The following is a 25,245-nucleotide window of genomic DNA, read 5'->3' as shown; positions in this document are numbered from 1 at the left end:
AAAGCCTGTGCTTTAATGGAGATGTGACAGAGACCATGACCCCTTTGCTAAAACAGGAATCCTTCTCCCAAGGGAAAGAGTCAGAGAAAAAGCTTTGATACCCTCACACTAGAGACTTTCTCTGTAAAATGAGTTTTATGCTATTCAAGAGCATGTGTATTCAAGAGCATGTGTATTCAAGAGCACAGGATCATTTAGAGATCTAAAATGGGATATCCCACACAGATTTATCACCCAAAATAAAACTAGAAACAAGATTTTATGGTTACCTTTCTTACAAAATATATATTAAAGAAAAAAAAAAGGCATACAAATTATGTCATTGATTTCAGCCTGGAAAGACTTACAACTGAAAAGTACATTCTTAACCTGCTCATGATAATTCTGCTCTGCCCTGTTCAAATGAGAATTACAGAAATTATATAGTCTTGCCAAGTGTTACTTTAATTTATTGGAATTTATTTTGTGTCTTTTCTCTTCCACATGACAATCTGTTGAAATGTGTGCACACAAGGCTGTCCTCCAGCAGTGGTCTTGTCTTTTGTTTTCATCTTTTGTTGCATAAACTCTATGTAGATGGCAATACACAGATATATATATATATATATATATACAAATACATACAATGAGAGGAAGTGGAAAAAAGCAATCTCTTCATGAGGCTGAATAATCCTCAGACATCTTTCACTAGAAAGGGTGCAGGTGCTCCTGTATTTAGAAGGGTTTAAAATGAAGAGATGGACATCTAGTAAATACAGTATCTTCTGCAGTAAGACTTACACTATGACTGGGTTTTGACTACCTGGGAGCTAATTCTCTGTACAAATCTGTATCAAGCCTGGAATAATATTGAGGCAAGATCAAATAGTGAAGATTGTAAGAGCTCATTTTTGTCTGTCTTTATATTCCACAATCATTTTAATTTGGGGTGGACTGCCTTTTTTTTTTGGAATAAATTGACACAGAGCTGCTGCAACAAAGGGACACACGTGAACCTTTTCCTGTCAAATCTCATACCATAATAATATTTGGAAAAGCTTTGCAACTACGAGAAGAGAATTTTATTTATTCTGCATAAAAAGAGCTACAACAGTCAAAAGGCCAAATTCTGCCCCTGTCTACTTGGCTTTGTGCTTTTATCTTATAACTTTACTGGGAAAATAGAGATACAATGAGAAATGGAGATCTGAAGGGAAGGACTCTTTATATGATGGATTTTAAGCCTCAAACCAAATTAAAACTTTGAATCTTGTATATTTAAGTTGCATTTGAAGGTGGCCCTTAAGCTCCTCTTAGATGTTTTTTATACAGACACTTAAGAATGCAATAAAAACACATCAATATCCTTAAACCTTCAAAAAAAAGGGAGCAAAAATATGCTCATTGTTTTACTCAGCTTTTTATTCCATCAGTATGATACAAGATAGAACTTAGACAACATCACTGAGTAAGTCTTCAACTTCATTAAAATTATGACTAATATGTTTTATGAAATTATTTTGCTATGATACACTTTCCCTTGTGGAGTGCCAAGAAGGAATTTCTCTGGAACGCTGGAGTACATTGCCACCCGCTGCCCACAGGTGGCTCTGCTGCTGAAAAACAACGTGAACAGAACAGCAACGTTTAAAACAACACAACACACAGCTACTGAGGCAGTGGGACTGACCCCGACTTTGGCACAAATTTCATGGAAACACAGTTGTGAGCTTCTCCAAATGTCATGTTCATTCCTGAAATTCTACTTCACTCCCTTTAATGTGTCTGTCTGCATTTTTTGCTTTTCTCTAGCTTTCTTAACACTGGAGCTTTGATATTTCAAAGGAAAAGCCATATTCTTTCTCAGTGTTACACATCTCAATTTATTAGGTTTGGTTTTCTAAAATTTGGATTCCAGTTTATTGTTTTAAAACAATACATAAAACCACACATTTATAAATATATATATTATATCCTGCATATATAACATTGGTTTTCCTTTGGAATGGGAGGGCAGACTTTGCACTACATAGTTCATTGGTTTAGGCACAATGTTGTTCTTAGATTCTCTGAGCTGCTTCCTATCAGAACCTAAAAAAATACTTTTATAATCTTGTATCAAATTTTAAAGTTTTTTGCAAATACATGTATAAGAAAAAAATAATTTGTATTTCCCCCTCTAAGCTCACTACTACCCTTATAAAATATATGGCTTTTCATGTTTCACTTTATTTTAGTGTTTTTCAAAAGGCAGTGAAAAGAAGTACAACTTTACCCCTTAACAGCTTTTTTTTTTAATATAATATATATATATAAGCACAGAAACCAGCTTGTGCACTTTCTATAGAATTCCAATGCATATCATGGTAATGTAAGTGCAGTGATTTTTTAAAAAAGCAGTAACGATTGATTGACATCTGTATATGAAAACATAACATGATTATCATACAATACCCATTACAGAATATACAATCATCAAAACTGCAGATATATAAATACATTTTTAGCAACATCAAAGCAACAGTTTTATCTTATACACAGCATATGAATACAGAGTTATTACACTTAAGTTTTCACCTTGTTTTTTCTCAAAAGCTTGCTGAAAAACAGGAAAATGCTGTAGTTGCAAATTAACTGCTTGACAGTGCTGTTGAGAAATTAAAGTGAACGAAGTTTTAAAAAAGTATATGCAATTGAGTTGGTATAAAACAAACAGGCCTCCCCCATTTTCCAATGTCCCCGTTGTTTTCCTATGAGACGGAGGCACGGGTAAAAGTGGCAGTTCCACAGAGTCAGATCATACAAGGGTTTCTGGGAGGGCATCAGGGTTATCAGCTGATAACAGCTCCCAGATCTGCCACCTCTCCCTTTGCCACTCATTCCAGTCCGCCTCTGAAGCACTTGTACTGTTGTGGCTGTGAGGGGCTGTGGGACAGCTGTGACCCGCTGGCGTGTGCGGGGCCGGCTGCTCCTGCCTGGGGGTGGCCTGCTCAGGGGCTCTGCCTGGTGTCCCTCCAGCTGCTCTCGGCCCCGAACTCTTTTCTGGGCGTTGAAGTCTCCAAAAAGAGTGCAGCGTTGAGGAAACACTCGAGCTGGTTTTTGCTGGGCCTGGGTAAGGGGGTGGTGGCCGCTCTTTCCTGTAGGAGGGCTTGGCTGTGCTTTGCAAACAGCCCGCGCTTGAGTCGCGCTCGCTGAGGTCCTCCACGCTGCTCAAAGTCAAGCGCTGCTCCGACCGGGAGTGGGACAGCCCTGAGCTCCTGCAGCCGCCGTCCCTGCGGGGGTCACTGCACGGCCGGGACGCCGCGGGATGGAGCTGGCACTCGGCAATGGCGGCCGTGGTCTGGCTCCTCCGCATCGCCTGCCGGCCGCCGGCCAGGTCCGAGGAGCTGCCCTGCCAGCGAGGGGAGCACGTGGCCAGGTTCCCCTGGGACAGGGAGCACTGTCCGGGCCGCAGCGAGCTGCTCTCGTAAATGTTCCCGTAAGAACCTGGGCGTGGGGGCAGAAACACAACATGAGCCTGCAGAGCCATTCCTGGGGCATTTAACAACTTACTACTGCTTTTTCCTTGGACTACATGGTAGAGGAGAAGATTGCCCAGAAACCTCATAGCACCTTTCAGTATCTGGAGGGGGCTGACAGGGAAACCAGAGAGGGACTCTTCATCAGGAACCGTAGTGATAGCACAAGGAGTAATGCGTACAGATTGAAAGAGGGGAAATTCAGGTTAGATATGAGGGAGAAATTTTTACTGTCAAGGTGGTTAAACACTGGAACAGGTTGCTCAGAGAGACTGGGGATGCCCCAATGAGTGTTCAAGGTCAGGCTGGATAAGGCCTTGAACAAACCAGTTTAGTTGGAAGTGTCCCTGCTCAAGGGAAGAGGGTTAGGATTAGATTATCTTTAAGGTCTCTTCCAACTCTTATCACTTTATAGTTCTATGATTCATAGAAACATAATAATTTAAAACTATTTCTTGAAGCAATTTTAAAATAACTTTTAAAATTATATTTGACAGTTTGAAATGTTGCTGTTTTCTGCATTTCACTGAATACAGAGAAGTATAACCACTGTGTTCCTCTGTATTCTACTTTAGAGTCACCTTTTAGAAGTCCAGCTATGGACAATGTGAATTCTACTGGTTTCACTGTGATTTCTTGACAACAAGAAATTGGTTTATTCTTTGTTAGATTTGGGCTTTAAAATTACTGACCTGTGATTACTGGATCTTTGCAGCCACTTTTCAGCGTTGAATGCCAAGTACCCCAGATATCAAAATGATCTTCAGAAACATCTGAACAGCAGTAAGAGCAGGCAAAAGATGATTAGTCAATCATCTTCAAGACATTATTTAGAAATATACAAGTAGAACAGTTATGCATCAGAGTCATTAACATCCAGTGGCACCTTCACTGTGTACCTAACACAAGCACCTCATATGTGAGACCCCGCCTGGAGTACTGTGTACAGCTCTGGTGATGCCAACATAAGGACATGGAAGTGCAGGAAAAAATCCAGAGGAGAGCTATAAAGCTGGTAAGAGGACTGGAGTACCTTGTCTACAAACAGGCTGAGAAAATTGGGGCTGTTCAGCCTGGAGAAAATAGCATGGAGACCTTGTAACAGCCTTCCAGTATCTGAACATGGCCGACAGGGAAGCCAATAAGGGACTCTCCATCAGGAACTAGTGACAGGGCAAGGAGTAATGGGTGCAATTTGAGAGTGGGGAAATTCAGGTTAGATACTAGGAAGAATTTTTTTACTGTGAGGTTGGTGAGGCACTGGAAAAGGTTGCCTAGGAAGGCTTTGGATGCCCCAAGCCTGGCAGTGTCCAAGGCTAGGCTGGTTAAGGCCTTGAGCAATCTGACTTAATGGGAGGTGTCCCTGCCCATGGTAGGGGGGGGTTGGAACTGATCATCTTTGGGGTCCATTCCAACCCCTTGACATTTTATGATTCTATGTATTTGCTCACAGCTACTTGCTTCAAGAACAGACCCTGCAATGGATTCAGCGAGCTCTGTATGGGCAGGGTGCCTGAGTTTGCTGAGTTCTCAAGTCCTCTGCCTTACTGCAGTCAGAGAAACTGCAAAAGAACAGGGGAATTTGGTCCACAAAAGGTGGTTTCTGGCAAAGCTCCCTCAGGCAGCCCCAGGGGTCACCATAAGGCATGTTCTATCAGCCCAAGGAAGCTGCCACTCTTACCCAGAAATGCAGCCATAGAACAAAGATTCAATGAGGAACTTCCTAATTTGTCCTGGTCCAGTATCATTGTGATGCATATTAAAATCCAAAAGATGGTTAATACAATAAAACTTAATGTAATTTCCTATTCATAACTTAATAGAAATCTGACCAAATTCTTAAACCTCTTCAGAGATTTAGATTTTGAATACAGAAGATAAATTCCAGTTGGCATTTATAAAGCATATAATTGAGATATTAGTCTAAATCCCATTAAGTCCAAAGGGAATTAAATGCCTAGGCAGTACATCTGAAATTAGGAGGTTTTAAAAATACCACCAAACAGTTATATGCATCCCTACGCATTGAAAGGTCTCAAAGTTTGGCTCACTAAGTATAAATTTCATGGATGACAATTTTTTAATATATATATATTTAAAGGAAAAGCATCTTGAAGTGCTGATGAGCTATTAGTTTAAACCACAGTTCTTTACCAAAGAAATCACTCAGGTATTCACTCCACAGGTAGCTATGGGAATAATGGATCCCTGCACTAGTATTGCTCAGTGTGTAATTGGTTGCAGATGTAAAGCTGTGCAGCTCAGCTATGTTTTCCAACGACATGGTGTTGAGGTCATTCTTTACAACTGGAAATCTTAAAATCTCAGTTTTTTCCCAAAGCCTGAACCATAAACCTTGCAGGTATTACAGTCCCATGGATCAGGACTAGACTGGACATATATAGTTCTATTTTCCTAATTAATATCGCCAAGTTTTGAGAAGTGCCATACCATGAGCATCCCTGACTGATGGCTGAATGAATGAGAAGGACTCAGCACAGATCCCTTGGGCTCAACCCAAAAAAAAATTATATTGGTCTGTCATTTTTTTTATAAGGCTATTTACGCTATTGCTCCTCAAATCCTGGTTGCTGATAATACAAATCTGGCCCTTTTCAATTATTTCAGGAGTGTCCATCAGTCACTGAGGAGGAGGAGGAGCACAAGCAGGATGCACCATACCTTTTTCAGCCTGTGATGCAGAAGAATTCTCCTTTGTCTTAGTTTGCAAGTGTCCAACCAGCGTGTACTGCTCAGGTACCTTGTACAGCTTATCTGGGCTGTGGGCAACTTCTTCTGGCATTGCCACCAGCGAGCGCTCGGACAGCACCGGGGAGTTGTTGTCATAAGGGGAGATATCACCACTGGAAGCTTTGTTGGAGTCTGTGGAAGAATGTCTTTCTCCTGTGGAGTAGGAACCTTCCGACCGCAGCATCTCAGGGCTCCTGAGAAATTGTGATGAACAAACTATTGTTAATAAAAGAATGCTTCATGTTCACAGTTACAGGTGCAGTTTGGCATCAAGGCCGGGATGGAAGGGGCTCTGAACAATCTGGTCTAGTGAAAGGTGTTCCTGCCCACAGCAGGGGGTGTTGATCTAGGGTACTTTTAAGGTCCCTTCCAACCCAACCATCCTATGATTCTATGATCATACAGATAAAATCAAACACATGAGAATGGTCACAGCTGCTGAAATGAAAACACTTCAGAAACACTTATTGAGGTGGATTTTCCATGAGTAAAACTTTTGCCATGATGTGGCCAGCAGAGGCCACTCAAAATCAAAAGATGTTGCTGTCAAGAAAGAAAACAACAAAACCCCACACAACTGTACAGTAAACCAGAGGAAACTAAGCAGTTAATAAACTCCTTATGTTACCTTGACAATGCAGCTTGTGGCAACAATAAAACTGAAGGCGTGATAGGGAAGATTAGTTTGATGCTAAGCAGTGTGCTAAAACAAATTTTTGTATTCTGAAGTTTTCCAGAGAGAAATCAAGCACTCAGCTTGCCTGTCAAACTACAAGAATGATCCTCTTCTAGAGACATAAGAAGGTAAATGTTCTACAGGGGACAAACAGATGTATTTACTGTACTTATGGCTGGGGCATCAAACAACTGGTTCCACTGATACCTTCTACAACTTCTTTTACCTTTTCACCTTCACACCCCCAACAACACGAACTGCCTTTACTTCTGCCAAGAAACGGCAAACACAACTCCCACCTAAGTACAGCCAAAGGTCAGAGAGACAACTAATTTTTGAAATGTGCTGGGAACATTGATGGAGATTTCTTGAACTGTCACAGTTTGCCATGCAGGTAGGAGGCAGGCTGTGAGTCACTGAATATCCACAAAGAACATGCAGAACTACTCTGTAAATAAACATAATTTTTTTTCCCTGTTGTTCCTTGCTAACTCATATTTCTATTACTCATTTTTCATTTCTCTGCACCTCTGTTTTGTAGATGCTTATTTTTTGCTTAAGTCAAACACTTCTTTAAGCGACCTCTCATTAATATCTGTTCTAATTTCATATGATACAACAGAGGCTCATTCCTCTAAATGTCTGAAAATGGTCAGTCCTTTTCACAGTCAAATCCAAAGACAGCTTGAATGTAGTGAGAAGCCAAAACTCATTTCTCATTATGGAACAGCAGCTCTCTTTCCAGACAAATAAAATAAAACTGAGGAAAGAAAATAAAAAAAACACAAAGCAAACCACAGGACAATAAATATTAATACAAAAATAATGACAAAACTTAACACCACTTTCAAGCTGTTGTTTTTTCCCTGGCTGATTTACATATCACATGTCCCAAAAAATAAAATATATACAATCAGCAGCATGATTACTATGTTATTCAATATTCCTTTTTTCTTTTCTAGTATGAAAGCAATCATAATGTGCTGGTAACTAATTAAATAATGTTACTCCTCAGCAACTCTCAGTGACAAAACCATCACTGGAGTTAAACTCAGGCAAGCCCAAAAAGCAGAGCTGCCATTTGGCAAAGTTGCTCTGTCACAAGCTTCCCAGAGAAGCATGGTAATGCTGAGGAGCCATTAAAAAAAAATAAAACCTCAATTATATAACTTCTCAACTAAATTTCTTATCTGAACATAAATCCAATGTAAATTAATCTATAAACAGACACACACTGAGGAACTATAGTTTTGTAAGTATGTATAATTCTATCACAAACCTTTTTTTCTCATTTCTTGCAACTTGCTTCTTTCTTTCTGTCCTAAGTCCTAAAACCCCTTGTGCAGTGATATGAGATTTAAGCAATGTCTTGGGATTTTCAGAAGAACTAGAAGGACTAAGAAGAACTTAGAAAAGGGGAGAAGGAAGTAGAAGAACTTAGAAAAGGGGAGAAATGTTGGTATCTGCAAGTTTCCTTTTTTCCAGCCTTCTAGACTGAATGTCATCCAAACAGTAAGGTTTATTGCATGTAAGTGTTTGCAGCATCAAAATCCTGCTGCACAGGGTAAAGACAGAGGTAAACCAGCACTTAGCCATGGCAAGGTAACACAAGGAATAAGGGAAATGGAAATGAAAGAATGTGGGAACATAAACTTGAGTTTTGTGACACACTGATTTCATGTCTTACCTTGAATGATCTGTTATAGTCTACCTCTTCTCAAGACAGAGCTCCTGCTAAAAATTTACCTGAATGGAAACTTTCAAGTCTTTGGAAAGATTCAAACATTCAAGTTTCTAAACTGATTTACAGTTTTGGCTGGTAAGTCCATACTATTTTTAATATACATATATAGTATCACTTTCAAATTTGTTCAGGCAAAATAGCTTTAAAAATCAAAGGAACTGCAGTGGACTCTGTCAATCTTACTACAAGAGACCATCAAAATGGATTAAATACTTAAAAGCAGGAAATTGAACTCACACATTTGCAGGTTTGCTTCACAAACAAAATACAACAACTTGCAAGAAGACTTTGGTTTGCTTCTTTGCAAACAAAGAAAGAATTCTCACAAATCCCTTAAAATGAAAGTTTTGCACCTGTTTGCTTTACTGTTTGAGTTCATTAGCAAATGGATGTTTGCTACAATTCAAAATTCTTCCCTTGGACAGTGAGATTCTCTACCCACTCACCAGGGAGAAACTAAATTGGAAGGCAAACATAAATACTGTGTAAGATACCCACTCCTCAATATGCAATATATGAGGAAGGGTAGATAATTGTCCCCACAAGGAATAATAGATGATTATGTGCAATCAAATGTGAGGAATGGGAAGGCAGGTAAAGTATTTTTCGGGGACTATGAAGTATGTTAAGGAAAAGGTTTTAAAAGTGGCTAAGTACCAATGGAAAGATTTGAAAGCAGCAGAAGAAACCTATGCCACATGAATTTAAAAATACAATTTCAGATTCCAAAACAACAGGCATCTTTCTATGAATTGATGTTGTCCACCAGAGTCCAGCTGCATGGGTGAACTGGAAATGTGTTAATCACAATAATTGCTTCTACTGAGGATATTCTTACTTTTCCACTAGCATCAAGGTTATCAAAATAGGAAATCCCTTTCTGTTTCTGGCAGAAACACTTTTCTGTTATAACTTAAAGCTTCTGAATGGGAAAACAATTCCAACTTCAAGAGACAAATCATATGGAGTGAGATGGCTTGGCACCACACAGTACTTATTTCCACACATATTTGAGTAACACAGGTGCTACCAACAAGGCAGATTACTGTGGGATTGTGATGAGGTTGCTGCTGTAACAGGGTAAAGGACTCTGTTTCAAGGAGCCTCTGCAGCTTTAAAAACTGCATTTACACATACTGCATGACCTGTTGTATGGCTTCATTTTTGTGTCACAGATCAGGATGGATTGAAACTCATTATCATAATCCAAAAACATCCAAAACTGCTGTAACTTTGCAACTTATTTACTCTGAAAGGACTACTAACCATGATAAGCATTAAATAACCATAAGAAATAGATTTTATTTTTTGTTAGTTTAAAGATGCTTCATCTCACAGCTGTAAACCCAAATTCCATTGTCATCAAGCCAACATACAAAAAATTGGGAAGTCACCCACAAAAGCACACTTCACAATTGTAATTGCCATTTGTAATTAGCACTTTATCATGAACAACTTCCATAAATTCCCTGACACACTGTTCACAATGCTTAGCTCTTAAGGGAACTGAAAGATGAGGAACATGTGGTTTGTCCTCCTCTGGGGAGGAAAAGAGATTGTGTTTTCTGTGTTAGATCAGAGCCAAGGAAGCATTTATAATGACAGCAAGAGCAGAAATGTGAGGGCAATTGCAGAACAGGACCTTCAAAGCAATTAATGTGACATTAAAGTCTCAAAGTTGATTCTATACTTATGCAGTCAACTAGCTTTTCTGATGAAGACTGTCTCAAGAATATATAAACTTTTTTGTCCACAGATCCACATTTGTATTTTGAGTATGTGACCAGGCAATTTCCAATAAGAAAGGTATATTTTGGAGGCTCATTTTTATGAAATCAAGACAAACATCTCCTTGTAGTCTGCTGTCTCACATTTCTTATAGGAAAAAATAAGCAACACATTTGTAGCCTCAAAATTGAGATTATGTTGTGAAATACATTAATCTCTTAAGAGCATCACACTCCTAGCAATAACACTAAGCAACATTCTCTCTAATTGCCTGGAATATTTTAACCAAGAAGTTGCAACCACAGTGAAAACATATTAACACTAAAAGTAAATCACTTACATGACAGCAAAGTAGAAAAAAAATGACAGTAATTTTTTCCTATCTCAGTGATATTTCATCTGCCCATTACTGACAACACAGTAAATTAGTACAACTGTAGCTATATGCTCCTATTTGGCTTCAGAACATGTCCTTACAAAATGCCTTTTGTCAGTTGTGACCAGCTTTTCACAAAAGCTGCATTTTTTCCTGCAGGTGTGCATGCTGGCTAAGAGTAAGGAACTTCAAGGAAAAGTCAATTAAGGAATCAGGATCTAACAATTACCTGTTGCATCCACAATGATTTGTGACTAACTTATGCACAATTGGTATGTGTAGTCACATGTGAGATACAATTTGATGTCTTTTTGTTATACAGACAGTGAAATCCTGCATGAAGTTTTTGTTAGCTTGAGTTAGAAATCATCTGATCATTCCAAACTAAGGACTGAAAGGAAGCAATCTCAACACACTACCTTATGTCATATGATTTGTAGTGTCTGTCCTAATTGTAGTCTTGGCTTCTGGCAAATGTGAAACAAGTCTAAAAGACAGTTTATGTACCTCTAACTATCCTGCACTTACTGTGATCTAAATATACACATGATTACTTGTCAGTCAGACAAACTAGCTGAAATTACTTCACACTAAGAAAATTACCCCAAATCAGATGATCTGTGATAATTTTCTACTTCATGTGGTTAAGTTAGGAAACGAATAAAATTCTTTACAACTCAATATATACTGCACATATTTTTGTTTCCAAATGTTGTAGTTAAAGAAAGCTTGTTCCTGAAGGTGTTAGTTAAACTATTTCTTGTATACCTTTCCCTTTGAAGCCAGGCACACCATTACATTACCTCCAAATATAAAATGTTAAGAGGGAGAGAAAAAAAATCATAGCTGACTATACAAATTCAATTTTAATTATATTCTGAATGCACTAGGCACTTTCCACAAACACAGGAAGACAAAGTCCAATATGTCCCAGAGAGTTTAGAGTCTACAAACCCTCTTAAAAATTACTTAAAGCAATTCTATCAAATTTTGTGATCTGCCATATTGGGATTCACTAGAATAAAGACAATGAGTGTGTGGTCCCATAAGAAAGCCAGGAATACTGTTAATCTGAATGTACAAACTCACAGCATTAAGGCACAAGGGTGCAGGTAAATGTACACCATACACAAGAATATGTTATGTATCATAACTGCTATAGTGACCAGTGTGATTTTTTTTCTCTTAAGATCCTTCACAAAGCATACAATTAAATAATATCCAAAGTCTCCATAGGGCTGCTGTTGTGGCAGTTGGCTTGTTCACAATGTCCTACATGTATAGGATAGGAAAAGAATGACAGAGTGGTCAAGCAGCTCGCCGTGATGGTGTTAAGGCACTCTAGGGTGTGTTTCAAGGATAGTGGAATACATGCTTCCTGTTACTGAAGACTACAATAAACCCAAGACACAAATCAGCAGATGACTAAAAAACATCCTGTCAGATAATAGTGCACTGAATATTTTTATGTACATGTCATTCTGTTCTCTGCAGCAGAACACAATCTTTCCTCTGAATCAGGGAAACAAGTTTTGTCTTTAGAAAATGCTGTACAAGAGTCAGAATTTCTTTGGCAGAGTCTGTGTAATAGGGAGGATATTTCTACTCCACTGTAGACAGTGCAGAAGAGCTGTGGAAAACTAGAGCCTTTTGGACACTTCCAGTGGGAGATAGAAATTCCCAGAAGAAAAAGGGATGATGAAAAAACAGATTACTCACGATGACTGGGAAGCTTTCCTCCTCAGCAAATAGTCTACAACATCTGGGTCAGTCTCTAATAAGCTAATAAGCACTTCATTCTGTAAATCAGGGGAAACCTATGAAGACATAAAAGAATACTTAGTTGGAGGTTAATATCCTTTCATATACATAAATTTTGGTGCTATGCTTAATCTAAATGAACAAGTACAAGTACATTTACAGAAAGTATATAAAATATTCAGAAGCTTTCACTTAAAAGAGAAATTTCATGTAAGAACAGATGAAGTAGGACTGAAGATCACTTTGTACAATGTTCAATGCTGATTACTGTTGAATAACTGGTAGGCGTCCAGTTGGTAATTATATCTGGAAATAACAGTGGGATCACTTAGGTATCACGATCTCAAAAGCTCCCGTTTAAGGTATTTACTTTACACCACTCTTCAAAGATCTGAGGACATTTACCAATCTCCATCTCTGCCTCTCCAGCCACTCTGACCAACAGGCTCAGTCAGAATTTGTGTCACCTTCTTTGGAGTTTGGCCTTTTGATGTGCTTTCTCTTTGCACTTTGTATGGGCATGAACCTTCAACACCCTTGACAGCTTCAGATGCTGCGGGATACAGCAACATCTCCTGGGCAAGTAGCAGAAATGGCACCCCAAAATCTGCACAAGTAAACTTTGTGTTTCCAACTGCACTTTACATGACTCTTATCAATCTTCAAGTAAGGATTTGTCTGCTTTGTCTGCATTACAGCAGAATGCTCAACACAAACTTCAAAACACTGGAACAGATGAAACCATCCAAGAACAGCCCAGGTTCACTCATGACACGTGAAAGTCAGTGCAAGACAATCTCAGCAAGGGGTCATCAGCTGGGCAATATATGTTTCTGGATGTAATCTGTCAGAGCCTGAATCTCTTGAGCTTCAAGTCACACTTCATGGACCATTTGTTCTCCCTGATATTTCCTGGGAAATAGGAATAGCATTACTAACATGTTCCCCAGAGGAATATCCCATTTTGGAAAGTATTTAAGGAGTCTAGTTACATAAAAGGCATATTTCTTAAAATAAGGAAATAATTAGAAAATAAATAAAGATATGCATAATTTAATTCAAACTGATCCAAAATCTCTATGAAAAACTTGTGTAACCACATACTCATTTTTTTAATATTGTTTTCAGTCTCTGAACTGGAAAAATATCTTACTGATGGTCACTGATACACTGGTCTTTAAACAATTTTTTTTATAGGAATATAATTTTTAGAAACCTGGTGTACTGTAACTTCTCCATTTAGACAGCTTCTCTGTACACTAGAAGAAACTCCACATAAGAGTTTCATGGTAACAAGAAAATCCACACATTTTTGTCTGTATCTTTCTACTCAGCTTTTTATCAAATAACTTTCTAAGAAACTACTGAGAGAATTTTGTCAGAAAATAAAAATACATCTTGCCTTATTAAAAAGAAGTACAAATCCATCACAAAAAGTCTGAAAAAGTTCCACTAGAAGCTCAGTTCCAACAGAAAGCTTCTCTGAAACCCAAACTTAATGGTTCTACGGATTCATAGGGGTTTTACCAGAATAAATCTGCAAGTAGATTTGTGCTGATGGTCTCCTTGCTAGGTGCCTACTGGGTTTGGGGGCTTCTCCTGTGCAGCAATTTTCTTCAGTTTAGTTCAGTAACTTGGCAAGTGCAGAATTGATATGCATGTAATTGTAAACTTACACTTATAGAGAACTACAACAGCAGTATCTCAGGAAGATGTCACCATATTACTGAATTGTTTCACTGGTAATTGCACCCAAGTAGATGGATGAGAACTTGAAATCTGGGACAGAAGGGAAGCCAAGGAAGCTGGTGAAAAAACAGCTCTGGAGAACATACAGGGACATATCAGAGGGCTCCAGGGTTGTGAGGACTCCAGTAAAGTACCAGATATTCTGAGATTTTGGGATTTGGTGCAACATGACAGTCATAGCTGTTGACACACAGAAGTGTGGAGGAACCCTTGAAGTGTCTCCTTTTGCTGTCCCTGGCCACTGATGTGGCACAGAATGGCAGTGTGTGGCTGCCTCCACAGTAGGAAGGTCACAGTAGCCTCTAACTACAAAAATATCAAATTTCATACAGTCTGTAGCACTTCTTTGCAGCAGGGCTGGATTTGGACACTAGGAGATGAAATACATGAACAAGCTGCTGATTGCCATTCTTCATGCAAAGCCAAGTCAAAAATGAAGAGTGGCTGAGTTGTGCTTCCTTTCATTCAGCTGCAGAGACTGGCAAAGAACAGTCCTTAATTTTAATACATCCCCAAGACTCATTGAAATGGGCAAGAGTTGGATATGAAAGTGGTTATCATCACTGACATCAATGAAGCAATGACCAGATTCCATCTTCTACAGGAAATCCACTTTTGCATGCTACTGATGGTAATCATAGTTACTCAGTACAAATGGTGCTCAATATCCTGGGTTGTTCCAAAAAACAGAACTTCTCTGATCCACCAATAAATCAGAATCATTCTGATATTGTGGTCCACCACCACATTTTGTTTTCCTAGGGTTTGGTTCCAAATGTTCTTCCAGTTTCAATGCTGAAACCAATCACAGTTTCATAACCTCCCCATATATAAAAGTAACAGAAAGAAAAAAAAAACCAAACACAAAAGCATCTGAGAATTAATACACCATGTTATAGTTGTAGCTGAATGCTTAACTCCAGATGTTCTCTTTTTTTTTTTTTTTTTTTTTAATGTAGCATAAATGTCGAATATAAACAGTAAAAGCAACTCTGGAAAACAAAAGAAATTCTTTTTCCCACACTCCATTTAACCTCCAGAAGAAAGTTGAAGCACTGAAGAGAAGGAATAAATCCATCAGAATTAGAGCCCAGATGCAGGTTAGTCCAACCTTAGCCCCATCCTTTCCACATTGAAAGTCACAAGGCATGCCTTAAGGATTATGGACTGAGTTACTGAGTTGTGCCTGTGCTGTTAGAAGTTCTTAAAGAGAAACAACAATAAGAACACTTCAACTATATTAAGTATTCTTATTCAAGTATTATCTCGAACTTGATAGGGCCATCCACACTCTGGGCTAGCAGACCTTCACACAGGAGCGCAGTTCTGTCACTTCCTTTTACTGAGGTGGAAGGAAAAATAGCACCTAGCATTTTCCCCAGCTGTAAAAAGCATTAAAAAAAACCCAAAAAAACAAAGAAAGAAAACAAAAAAGAAAACTATTGCAAGTGTCTCACTGGTACAAGAATAAAAATAAAAGGCAGGAAAACCACAAAGAAGTTCATCTGAGGCTAAGATATCTGAGGCAGGGCTCATGATTGCTTTCTCATGCTCTACTCCCTTGTTGAAACCTGATAGACATCTTCCATTTACAGTTCTATGTGGCCATCAGCCCACAGTTCAGGGCTGTTCATCATCTTCCAACAAGGTCTCCAGCACTCAGCTTTGCTGAAGCACTGAAGGTTTCCAGAGTGTTCTTTCTGCTTTGGGAACTTATCTCCTCAGTGTAACATACAGTGCTGCTTAATCTCGACACAACAACCAAAGTTTTTTCCACTTCTTCAAGACTACTGGTTTTGTTACAATGTGTATTTTTACAAAAATGAATACAGAATAATGAAGACCACCACTAGGTCTGACTGGCCTCTGCTACCCCCAGAGCAGGGCTCCCTCAGACACAAGTCATGCTGAGCTGACCTACAATTTTGTACACAAAAAGAGCATGAGATACAGCCACAGAATAAACTGCTCAGGTAACTGCTAGGCATAAGAAATGTGCCCTAACTCAGCTTCATCTGAAGTAAACATGTCCAACTCCAAGGCCATCAGCCTTCTTATGAAGAACTTGCTTGCTTCAGCTAAAGAACTGAAGGGAACTCAGGAACTACACAGATTTATGTTTTATTCCCTTTACCCAACTAATAAATAAGAAAGTTTTGTCCTTCCTGTCCATCCAACCAATAAAAAAGTCTTGGGTCGGGAAGGTAATTCCTTAAATTAATCAAGGATGTCTTAATCCCTGCAGAAAAAATTTCTTCCTGACTTATAAAACTGAGATGTGAAAGATCCTTTTCAGTCTTGTCTATACATTGCTCAGTATACAACTGAATGGCCAACCCCATCATTTTCACAATATTCTAAAAAATATACATTTACTTGCACAGAAACCATTCTAAGCAAGATATAAGCACACATTTTTAATATTTTTACTTACTGCAAATCATTCTCCTTGCTTGAAGACTACTCTTTGTTACCAATAATTACTGATCCTAATTTAATGCAGCTTCTACAGTTTATTTCATCTCCATCTACTTTATTATCAAACAGCTGTTTTCGCATTTATCTTGCAAATGTATAAGAGAAATATGAAGAAATATCCACCCACCATGAACAGGGTTTCATAGTTTTCAATCATCTTTTGCACAACAGCTATGATAGCAGTACTCTCTTCAGCTCGAGCTGAGCTCTGAACTGAGAATTCTTTGTCTGTAGATTTCTGCTTGTGCAACAAGTTAGGGCCAAAGATGGTGGCCAGGTTAAGTGATGTCATTTTGTTCCCAGTAATCTGGAAAAGAGAAAAAAAATGAGGTGGGGTCTCCCAGGGCCTGACATATACAGATATTTATATAGACACATCTATACACACTCATACCCCTAACACCCACACAGAAACACTCTCTGTCCCCCCTGATTTGGTGGATGCTCCATTCATCAAAACCAAAACCTGCTGCTTGTCAATAAAAAATGAACAACTTTTAGTAACACCTTGTTTTGAACATCTCTGCAAGAAGCGCTGTAGATTTTCTGGATATATTTTCAAGTGGATTAGAGGAGTAGAAGGTGGAAATGTTTTCTGCCTTTAATTCCCTGGGAGCTCAACAGCGGCGAACTTCTGAACTCAGAGCAACCTCCCTCCTACCTCAGCATCTCAGGATGTTACTGTCTCCTAGGACCTAATGCTGAAAGCTCCCGGCTTTCTCAAGCAGCATTCATGATTTGAAACATGTGATACTTTTCCACGTTTAAACTGTTGAGAATATTAAGGAGCAGGCTCACTTCTTTTATGAGTATTTTCCTGTATTTCTAGAACATGCCAAATGTTTACTTGTTTGGTGGCTTGTTTTAGTTTGTTGGGGTTTTTATCTTTTTTCCTACTTTTATAAACCTGTGCTCAAGGGAGCAACGGTAACCTGAATTTTGAGGAAACAAAAGGCTAGGAATACATACTAGACTAGACAGGAATTACCTGAAAAATATGTCATATACATTATTACATCAATACTTTCGTTGTCATATTTGTGATTAGACTATTAATTTCCCTTTCTATTCTTCAATAAAAAGTAAAGGTCATTTGAACAAATAGTTTTTAAAAAGGATATAAAGAGGCACCAAAAAAAGGTAGTAAAAATAGAACTTCAAAAGTGAGTTGTACAAAACAGATGATTTCAAAGCAGTATTTTTTTTTTTTTTTGTAGTTGATCATTCATCAAATACTCTAGTCAAACTTTAAAGCTGCACTGACTACATCTGGTTTATTTTTCAAAGAACTCAAATAGACAGCACAGAAATGACAGTAAAATGCTTTTTATTTGTAGGAGCAGTGTGTAGTGTTGAAAAGAACCTGTACTAAGTGGGTGCATGGGCAGTCATAGCAAACATGTTGGCTCTTTGTTTAGAGATCCATCCCATCAGGACTGTGAGAACAGCAAACCTTGTTTGCACAGCACCAAGCACCAGCTGTTTCTCAGGTGACCTGCTTTTTAAACTCTGAGCTTTGAGCCACCACAGATGCACAGGCACAGGGGGCCTCAAGTGTGCCAGGGCAGCCTCAGGCTGTGCCCAGATCTGCATGTGCAGGCTGTTTGTACAAACAGTGAGCCTTTTCTTAAGGGCAGCCTCAGGGCATCCTTAAAAAATGTTGTAAACATTTCCACCGAAATAAACTGAATAAGCAATTTTAATAAAGTTAGTCATCCATCTTCATCTTTGTGAGAGAAGGGTTGTTGAAAGAAATCAACAAGAGGGCCTGTGTGCCAAAGCTTGGCTGTTTTCCTTCCAGTGATAGCAAACAGTCTGATAAAATACTTTCTCTTGCCCTGAATGCCTTTATTCACTTAATTCTTCATAAATAGCTTAAATAATTGTGAGCAGAATACTGTATTATCTATAAAAGGTATCCAGTTGCACGTAATATTCCTGATGCTTACAGTACTGTCAAGGTAACTGTCATAAACCTGCCTTACCAAAATACCTGTGGCAAAGCTGATGTACCATGGTTGAGCCAAATGAACTCTGCTCAGCAGCATCCCCAGTCCTGCAATAAGATCCTCTTGGGTGCATTCCTGAACCAACAGAGAACTCTTTGCAGGACCAGGGGGACCATGACCTTAGCTGGCTTATACATGTTTTTAAGCACACTAAAGTATTACAGGCTGCTTTTTTTAAATGTTTCCCATCACAGCGATATAGTTTTTTATCAACTCCTTGCTGAGAACAAAAATAATAGCATTTAAAGTGGATTTAAAAGTGAAATGGGCCTTGAAGTCACATACAACACTGGAAGTTAGGACTTGTAAAGATGGAATAACTGGAAGTTAGGATTTGAGGCAGAAATTTGGCAAAAATAAGTCTCAAAGTGCTAATTATTGTTGAAATCAGACAACTGCAAAAGGCATCCAAATTTGACAAAATCAGCAGGATTTTCCATCTGGAAGACAAAATTCTCAAGGAGTTTCATAAGAGTCTCAGCTGCAGTTCAGAGGACTGAGAAGTCCTTCCACAGATAAACCAGTATATTTTTGTCAAGCACTGACAGATTATATCCATTTTATTCATTTAACAGAGTTGCCTCCTTTTACACAGCAGCCTACTGGTGCCAGCACTTCCCTGGTAGGAAATGGGAAGCCTGGATTTTCAGGTTTTCTCCAGCATGAATGGGCACAGGGTGCAGAGAGGAAAATGCTCAGGGCTAGAGCTCAGCCCCATGGCTGGGGCCATTCTTGTCTCTGTGGGGTGAGTGCACATCAAACTCTCCATTGAATTTGGTCCAGGCTGCAAGAGTTAAGGAGGTCAGAAAGAAAATGGGCAAAGATGAACCCTGACTCCAGCTAGTGATGAGGTCTGTCAGTTGCAAGGATACAGATAGAGTTCCTGTCCTCTGTTTATTTTTCACTACTCAGGGCCCACAAGGAAGCTAAGAGAACCAGGAAGCAAACTGCTCTGTCCAAAAGTCATTTAAAAAAGCAACAACAGAGAATGAAAAGAGAACAACAGAAAATGAAGAAGCATATACTTGCTTGCCTGACCTTTTCTGAGTACTTTTCCCATAGAATATAATGGGATAAAACAAGGCAACAGGGGAAGGATGGATGACATAGACGTTCTTGACAGCAAGGCTGGTACATTGAATCTCCCAAAGCAAGTGGTAGATGCTTTACTGGTTAAGTCATACAAAAATTAAACCTTCACAGCCCTAAGAACATTGTAAACAAATGGCAGAAGTGCAGGCAAACAGATAAAGTCTCTCCCACCTTCCAGGGATATGCCACCATTGTGTATGTTTCAAGGCTTTAAAGATCTCTTTTCAGACCATGAATTCAGTAAAGTCAAAGGACACAAGCAACCAGGACTTACCTCTTGGCCATCCTTGTCTCTGGTGTCTTCTGCATGGCCAGCTACTGTGGAGAGGAACTGCAGCAGGCGGTGAAGGGTATCGCAGTTACAAGGAGGTAGAAGATAAATGAGAAGCTGTAAGGTGCTGAGCTGCTCATCTGGCTCTAATACTAAGAGGGGAAAAAATATGTTCTAAGAAATCACTCCAGCTAACCTAAAAGCAGAACAAATATACTAATCCCAACCCAAAGGAAGGTATAGGAATAGCTTTGTTTAAGAACCATTTTCCTTACAACATCAGAAGAAAAAGAGAAAACTCTAAGGAAACATCAAAACTATAACAACTACTACTATGGGATATTTGCCTTAGTTGGTCAACATTTTGCTCACAAGACAAGATTTTTCAATAAGATTTTTCTTATCCTGAAAGAGAGCAAAATTCATGTTTTACACTCCATCACTGTTACTGGACTCAAATATTCTGCTTACTTTTCTACTTTACTCCAATCATTTAGGTATGGCTACTGGTATGTACAGTAGCTATCAAGCATTCCAGTCAGGTTTATGCTTCAGACATTTTTAATCAGTTTTCTTACAGTTTTTCATCTTGCAGAAGTATCAGGAGATTGGAAAGCAACCAGAGCAATAAAGGACACTGCTATCATTACCATCTACCATCTAAATGGTAGCCAGTGACAAAGGTGGGACAGAGGCAGGATCTCAGACATGAGGGCTAGAAAGCATCTGAAGAACCCATACCAGGCACCTGCTTAAGCTTGAAATGTCCAACTTAACTTTTTTTTAAATCCCTGAGAGTCTGCACTTGGGTCTTAGGCAACACAATTGGGAGTACTTAATACGATGGCTTTGAGGACCATCAAAGAAGAATGAATGAAAGAAGCAATATGAAGAAACTTGAATTTTTCAAGCCAAGCTGGAACTTTGGTCAGTAGACAGATCTAAAAATTCTAAGAGACAAAGATTCAAATGGGAGTCTGTGACCCGGCACTGCTGGATCAAAGACAGGGTCAGGTTTTAATAGACAACATGAATTCCATTCTTACAAATGCAAAAATATATATAGTTAGTGAAACCCTTGTTCTAGTTTTCTGGATTATACTTCTACAGAATAAAACCAAGAAGTAAAACCAAGACCTCAGTAAATTTATACTAAAGAATATACTGTATTATTTATATTCTTATACACTATATTGTATTATAATATATATATTATTGTTATTAAATATACTATATAATTTATAGTGTATTAAACAAATATTTGGAGCAAATCAAGGCCAGAACATTAAAGGAATAGAGTAAAAGAGGCTATTAGTAGAGATCAAAGAATTCAAACAAATTAGCCTTTGAAAATTGATAAATCAAGATGCTGTAGAGCTCACAGAGAGTGTTGATGAAAGGTGTATAAAGCTCTCTGGTGAGAAGTGGGTCAGGCATGTCACGCAGAAATTCCTTTAACAAGGCAGCAACATCATGAATGCTGTGCTCTTCATCTAATACAACATCTACACCTCGGTCAAACTCTTCACGTAACTGAAAAACATCATGAGAGAAAACTACAGTCATTTATTGTCCCCAGTAATGCATCCCAACACAGAAAATCTTTAGAAAAGCAGATTTACTCCTTTTTAATTTCAAGACTGAGCATGACTAGTCTTTGGTAACGTCAACGACATAATTAATATCTAATTGCTGCTTAATATGTAATAAATAACTTAAAGTTTGCACCAGGCTGTAATAAAATACATTTTTTTTCCTAGCTAGTATATGACACTCTTGTATGAAAACATATATCCAAGAATAATTTTTGCAGAAATGCAAGATTCATAGCAAAGGCAGAAACCAGAGAAAATAAGGAAAATTAAAAGACAGGCTCTCATATCACGTTACTGCATTATCCCTGGAATCGGAAAGACTAAAACTGCATTTTACAACGCTTATGATTTTGTAGAAAAACATTATTAGTAATATCATGTTAATATCCACCAAATTCACATTTCTCTTGTCATTTAAGACTGTATGTAAAGATAGGTATCAAGCAGACAGGTTCACTAAGACTTCACAGTATTCCTTCACACACACCTTGTTCTGCCTTCCTAATTTAGTTACGGTCATTAAGTCATCATCATTACAGAGTTCACAAACAGCAAGCTAACTTCATTACAAGGTATTGCTAATTTTTTCCCCTGCTTTGGTCCTCAGACAAATGCTGTATTAAAGGCATCACACTTTGAATTAAAGGCAACACACTTCCCAAAGGCAGATGAAAACACTCTTCCAAATCCAAGATATCTTATGAAAAGGTAAAAACTTGCCCTTCTGGAGAGATTTTCCAGCAGAAAGAGCAGAATACTTTCCTCAAGGAAGACAGCTTCACCTTTTACTCTTTTTGCATTTTGAAAACAGTCTAGAGGTTTTAAAACTATTTCCTAGAAAAAAATTGTACCTTTGCTAACATTATGAGGTATCACAATGTCACACCTATCTTCTCAGAGAGTGATTACAGCTAAATCTTATAAACAAAGAAATATGAGGTATCAGGTTTCTTCATCAGGAATATTACAAATATACCAAAGAGCGGAAAGAAGCTAAGTCACAAGCAAACTACATGCCTGTAAAAATTTGTAGCAAATCTTGGTCACATGCAAATCTATCTTCAGTGTGTTCAGTGTGAAAATCCTTTGTTTTCAGCTCAGATTGTGCTTTCATATTGGTTGATAGATATTCATTAAAAACCACAGTCTCCATTCCAATTTATTAGGATTACTTTTAACATTATTAATATCAGTCATTATTAATAATAAATAATTATGTTATGAGGACCAGAATATATTCTTTATCTAATATTATTCTTTGATTTATGGTCAAAGATTTTCCAGTACCAACTTGAGAACTTCATTTCCAGCTTAATTCTACTCTCCAGACTCGTGACAAAAGCAGAACATCCCTGCAGAGCACCATAAATTACCTCAATCCAGCAGATTGTTTCTGCACTTAAGTGCCCAAAAGCAGCTGAGGAAACAGATTAGCACTGCATCAGGAATTCAGACTTCCCAAATAGCTGGCTAAATCACAAACTGCTGTTACAGACTTGAATATGGCACTTGTGATCTGATATCCTGTGAGACCTACAGAGATATCCTAAGCAGCAAAATATCATAGAAGCCTTGATGAGATGTGGCCACATTTCAGGCCCAGGTATCATGGCTGTTAGGACTGTAAATTGTACATTTAAACTTCAAGTCTTTCAGACTCCATTCACATGGCATGCTTTCAGACTTTGGAAGATACAGGTGGTGAACTACAGCATCCACTGAATCTTGGATATGAGAGATGAGGACATCTGTGCTGGAACAGGGGATAGGAGAGCAGAGCTCCGACTATTTCATCCTCAGGGTTGAAGCTGCCACAATGTCACCAGGCCCAGCATCAAGGGTTCCCCATCCCAATCTAGGCAACAATGCTCAGACACAAGATGGAACCTGGCACCCTCATCCACCAGATCTCCCACCTTGAGTCAAGATGAGCTTGGGAATCTCTGTCCTACACCTCACTGAACATGAAGGAAGAAGTTTTCAAGAGATGCACATGTTCTAGGTTTTCTCTTCCTGCTCACCAAAAAAAACCACCTCTGGCACATGTATCTACTTACTTATGTATTTACTGAAACAAACTACAGTTGAAACAGGATATCTTCTAACTGAGGAAGGAAGGCAAACAAAATATGCTTACTTTCTACACAAGAAAAACTAATGAACAGCTGCAAAAACACACCAAAATCTGAGTGCTGGGTTTGGCTTTCTACGGTTCAGAAAATGAGTGGAATTTTAATTGAATCAAGACTTTCCCATGTAGGTTAATGTTGACAGCATTTATTACTGTAACTACAAGGGCCAAGCTGATGCTTCCTTGTTGTTTAATGAAATATATCAGCTTACCTAGTTCAATAAATTAGTCCATTTAATAAAAAACATAGATACCCAAATCTCTTGATTTCCACACCTTTTGAAAACAAAGTAGAACAAAAAGTGGTGAAAGTCATTAATGTTCAGAGTAAGGCTTAGTTTACAAGTGAATGATAGAAGCTCTCTGCTTTTTCCCCAGATGCATGATGCAGTTGTACTCACCCCTAATGATTATGTATATTTTGACATTGAAGCTTGCAACGCAAATGTGAGACAACTTCACTACTTTATCTAGTTCAGTGTTGATCTGAAAACTGCCTCTGCAGATGTTTTTATAGCCTAGTGTAGCACGGGTGACTCAGGAATAGAAACTGCTGGAGAATAAGCTACAATTCAGCAGGCCATGCTGTCCTACCTGCCAAAATCAATTCAGTTTAGCTATTCAAGGTAGCTTTCCAGAATGATAAAACATTACACTATGAAGTTTTTGCAACTTTTTGCAAAGAACTATAAACTGTAGGATCAGATGCAGGCAAGCTTTCTGTTGCCTTTTTTTTTTTTTTTTCTGTTTGATGATTTTGGTCTTAACTTCCTGGGAGGGACATTTTCCTCTATCTTTTCATCTCTTCCTTATGCATTATGCAAACACTAACAACCATCTCCACTGCTCTAATTCAGCATGTATTCCCAGCTGCTGGGAATGTCTAGGTGGGTATACCTAGGAGCTAACACCCACATTTGACTTTATCTCTGGAACCTAACTGCACACCATCTGTGCTTTTTCATAATTTAGCTGAGACTAAGACTTGGAAGGGGGTCTGCTCTGACCTTGAAGTCTAGCAGGGGTAAAAGAAAGGTGATATTTAGGAGCAGCAATCTTAGGGTCAAAGAGATTGTTCTGTACTTGCATGTTTTCTCATACCGTGAGTTTTCCAAAGAAGATTTACAGTTTGAGTTTACTTTGGGAGCTTCTGAGCTGTTTCTGAGATGAAATGAACAGCCAAGATTTTTTTTCCCTGCAGTGTGACCTTTGGAAAATTTCTTCACTGTAGTTTATTTGGATCTCCAACCCTGTGCTACTTTTCCAGAGCAAAACATACAGAGACTGTTAACCTGCTGAGAACCTGACAAGGATTTCACCAGATGTAAAAGATACTGGAGTAGCCTTTTATGAGCCATCAAAAAATCAGCAAAGTCACTGACCCAGA

At 38.6% G+C, this 25,245-nt stretch overlaps 1 protein-coding gene across 7 annotated transcripts in view; it reads right to left on the bottom strand.

Annotated features, from left to right (window-relative positions):
• Positions 1 to 402: 402 nt before the first annotated feature.
• ARHGAP6 (Rho GTPase activating protein 6) overlaps positions 403 to 25,245 on the bottom strand; it is a 315,428-nt gene continuing 290,585 nt past the window's right edge. For all 7 annotated transcript variants that reach the window (XM_064708522.1, XM_064708530.1, XM_064708564.1 and 4 more), the window contains exons 7-13: positions 21,515 to 21,665; positions 20,136 to 20,284; positions 16,888 to 17,067; positions 12,492 to 12,589; positions 6,180 to 6,442; positions 4,190 to 4,270; positions 403 to 3,465 (exon numbers count right to left, since the gene is read on the bottom strand). In XM_064708522.1, coding sequence (XP_064564592.1) covers positions 2,777 to 3,465; positions 4,190 to 4,270; positions 6,180 to 6,442; positions 12,492 to 12,589; positions 16,888 to 17,067; positions 20,136 to 20,284; positions 21,515 to 21,665 — 1,611 coding nt within the window. In that variant the 3' untranslated portion in view covers positions 403 to 2,776. The remainder of the gene's footprint in view (positions 3,466 to 4,189; positions 4,271 to 6,179; positions 6,443 to 12,491; positions 12,590 to 16,887; positions 17,068 to 20,135; positions 20,285 to 21,514; positions 21,666 to 25,245) is intronic.

Source organism: Zonotrichia leucophrys, chromosome 1 (assembly GCF_028769735.1).
Source record: "Zonotrichia leucophrys gambelii isolate GWCS_2022_RI chromosome 1, RI_Zleu_2.0, whole genome shotgun sequence".
Lineage (NCBI taxonomy): Eukaryota > Metazoa > Chordata > Aves > Passeriformes > Passerellidae > Zonotrichia > Zonotrichia leucophrys.
Note: the sequence above shows the minus strand (reverse complement) of the source record. Positions and strands in the feature narration are given on the sequence as shown.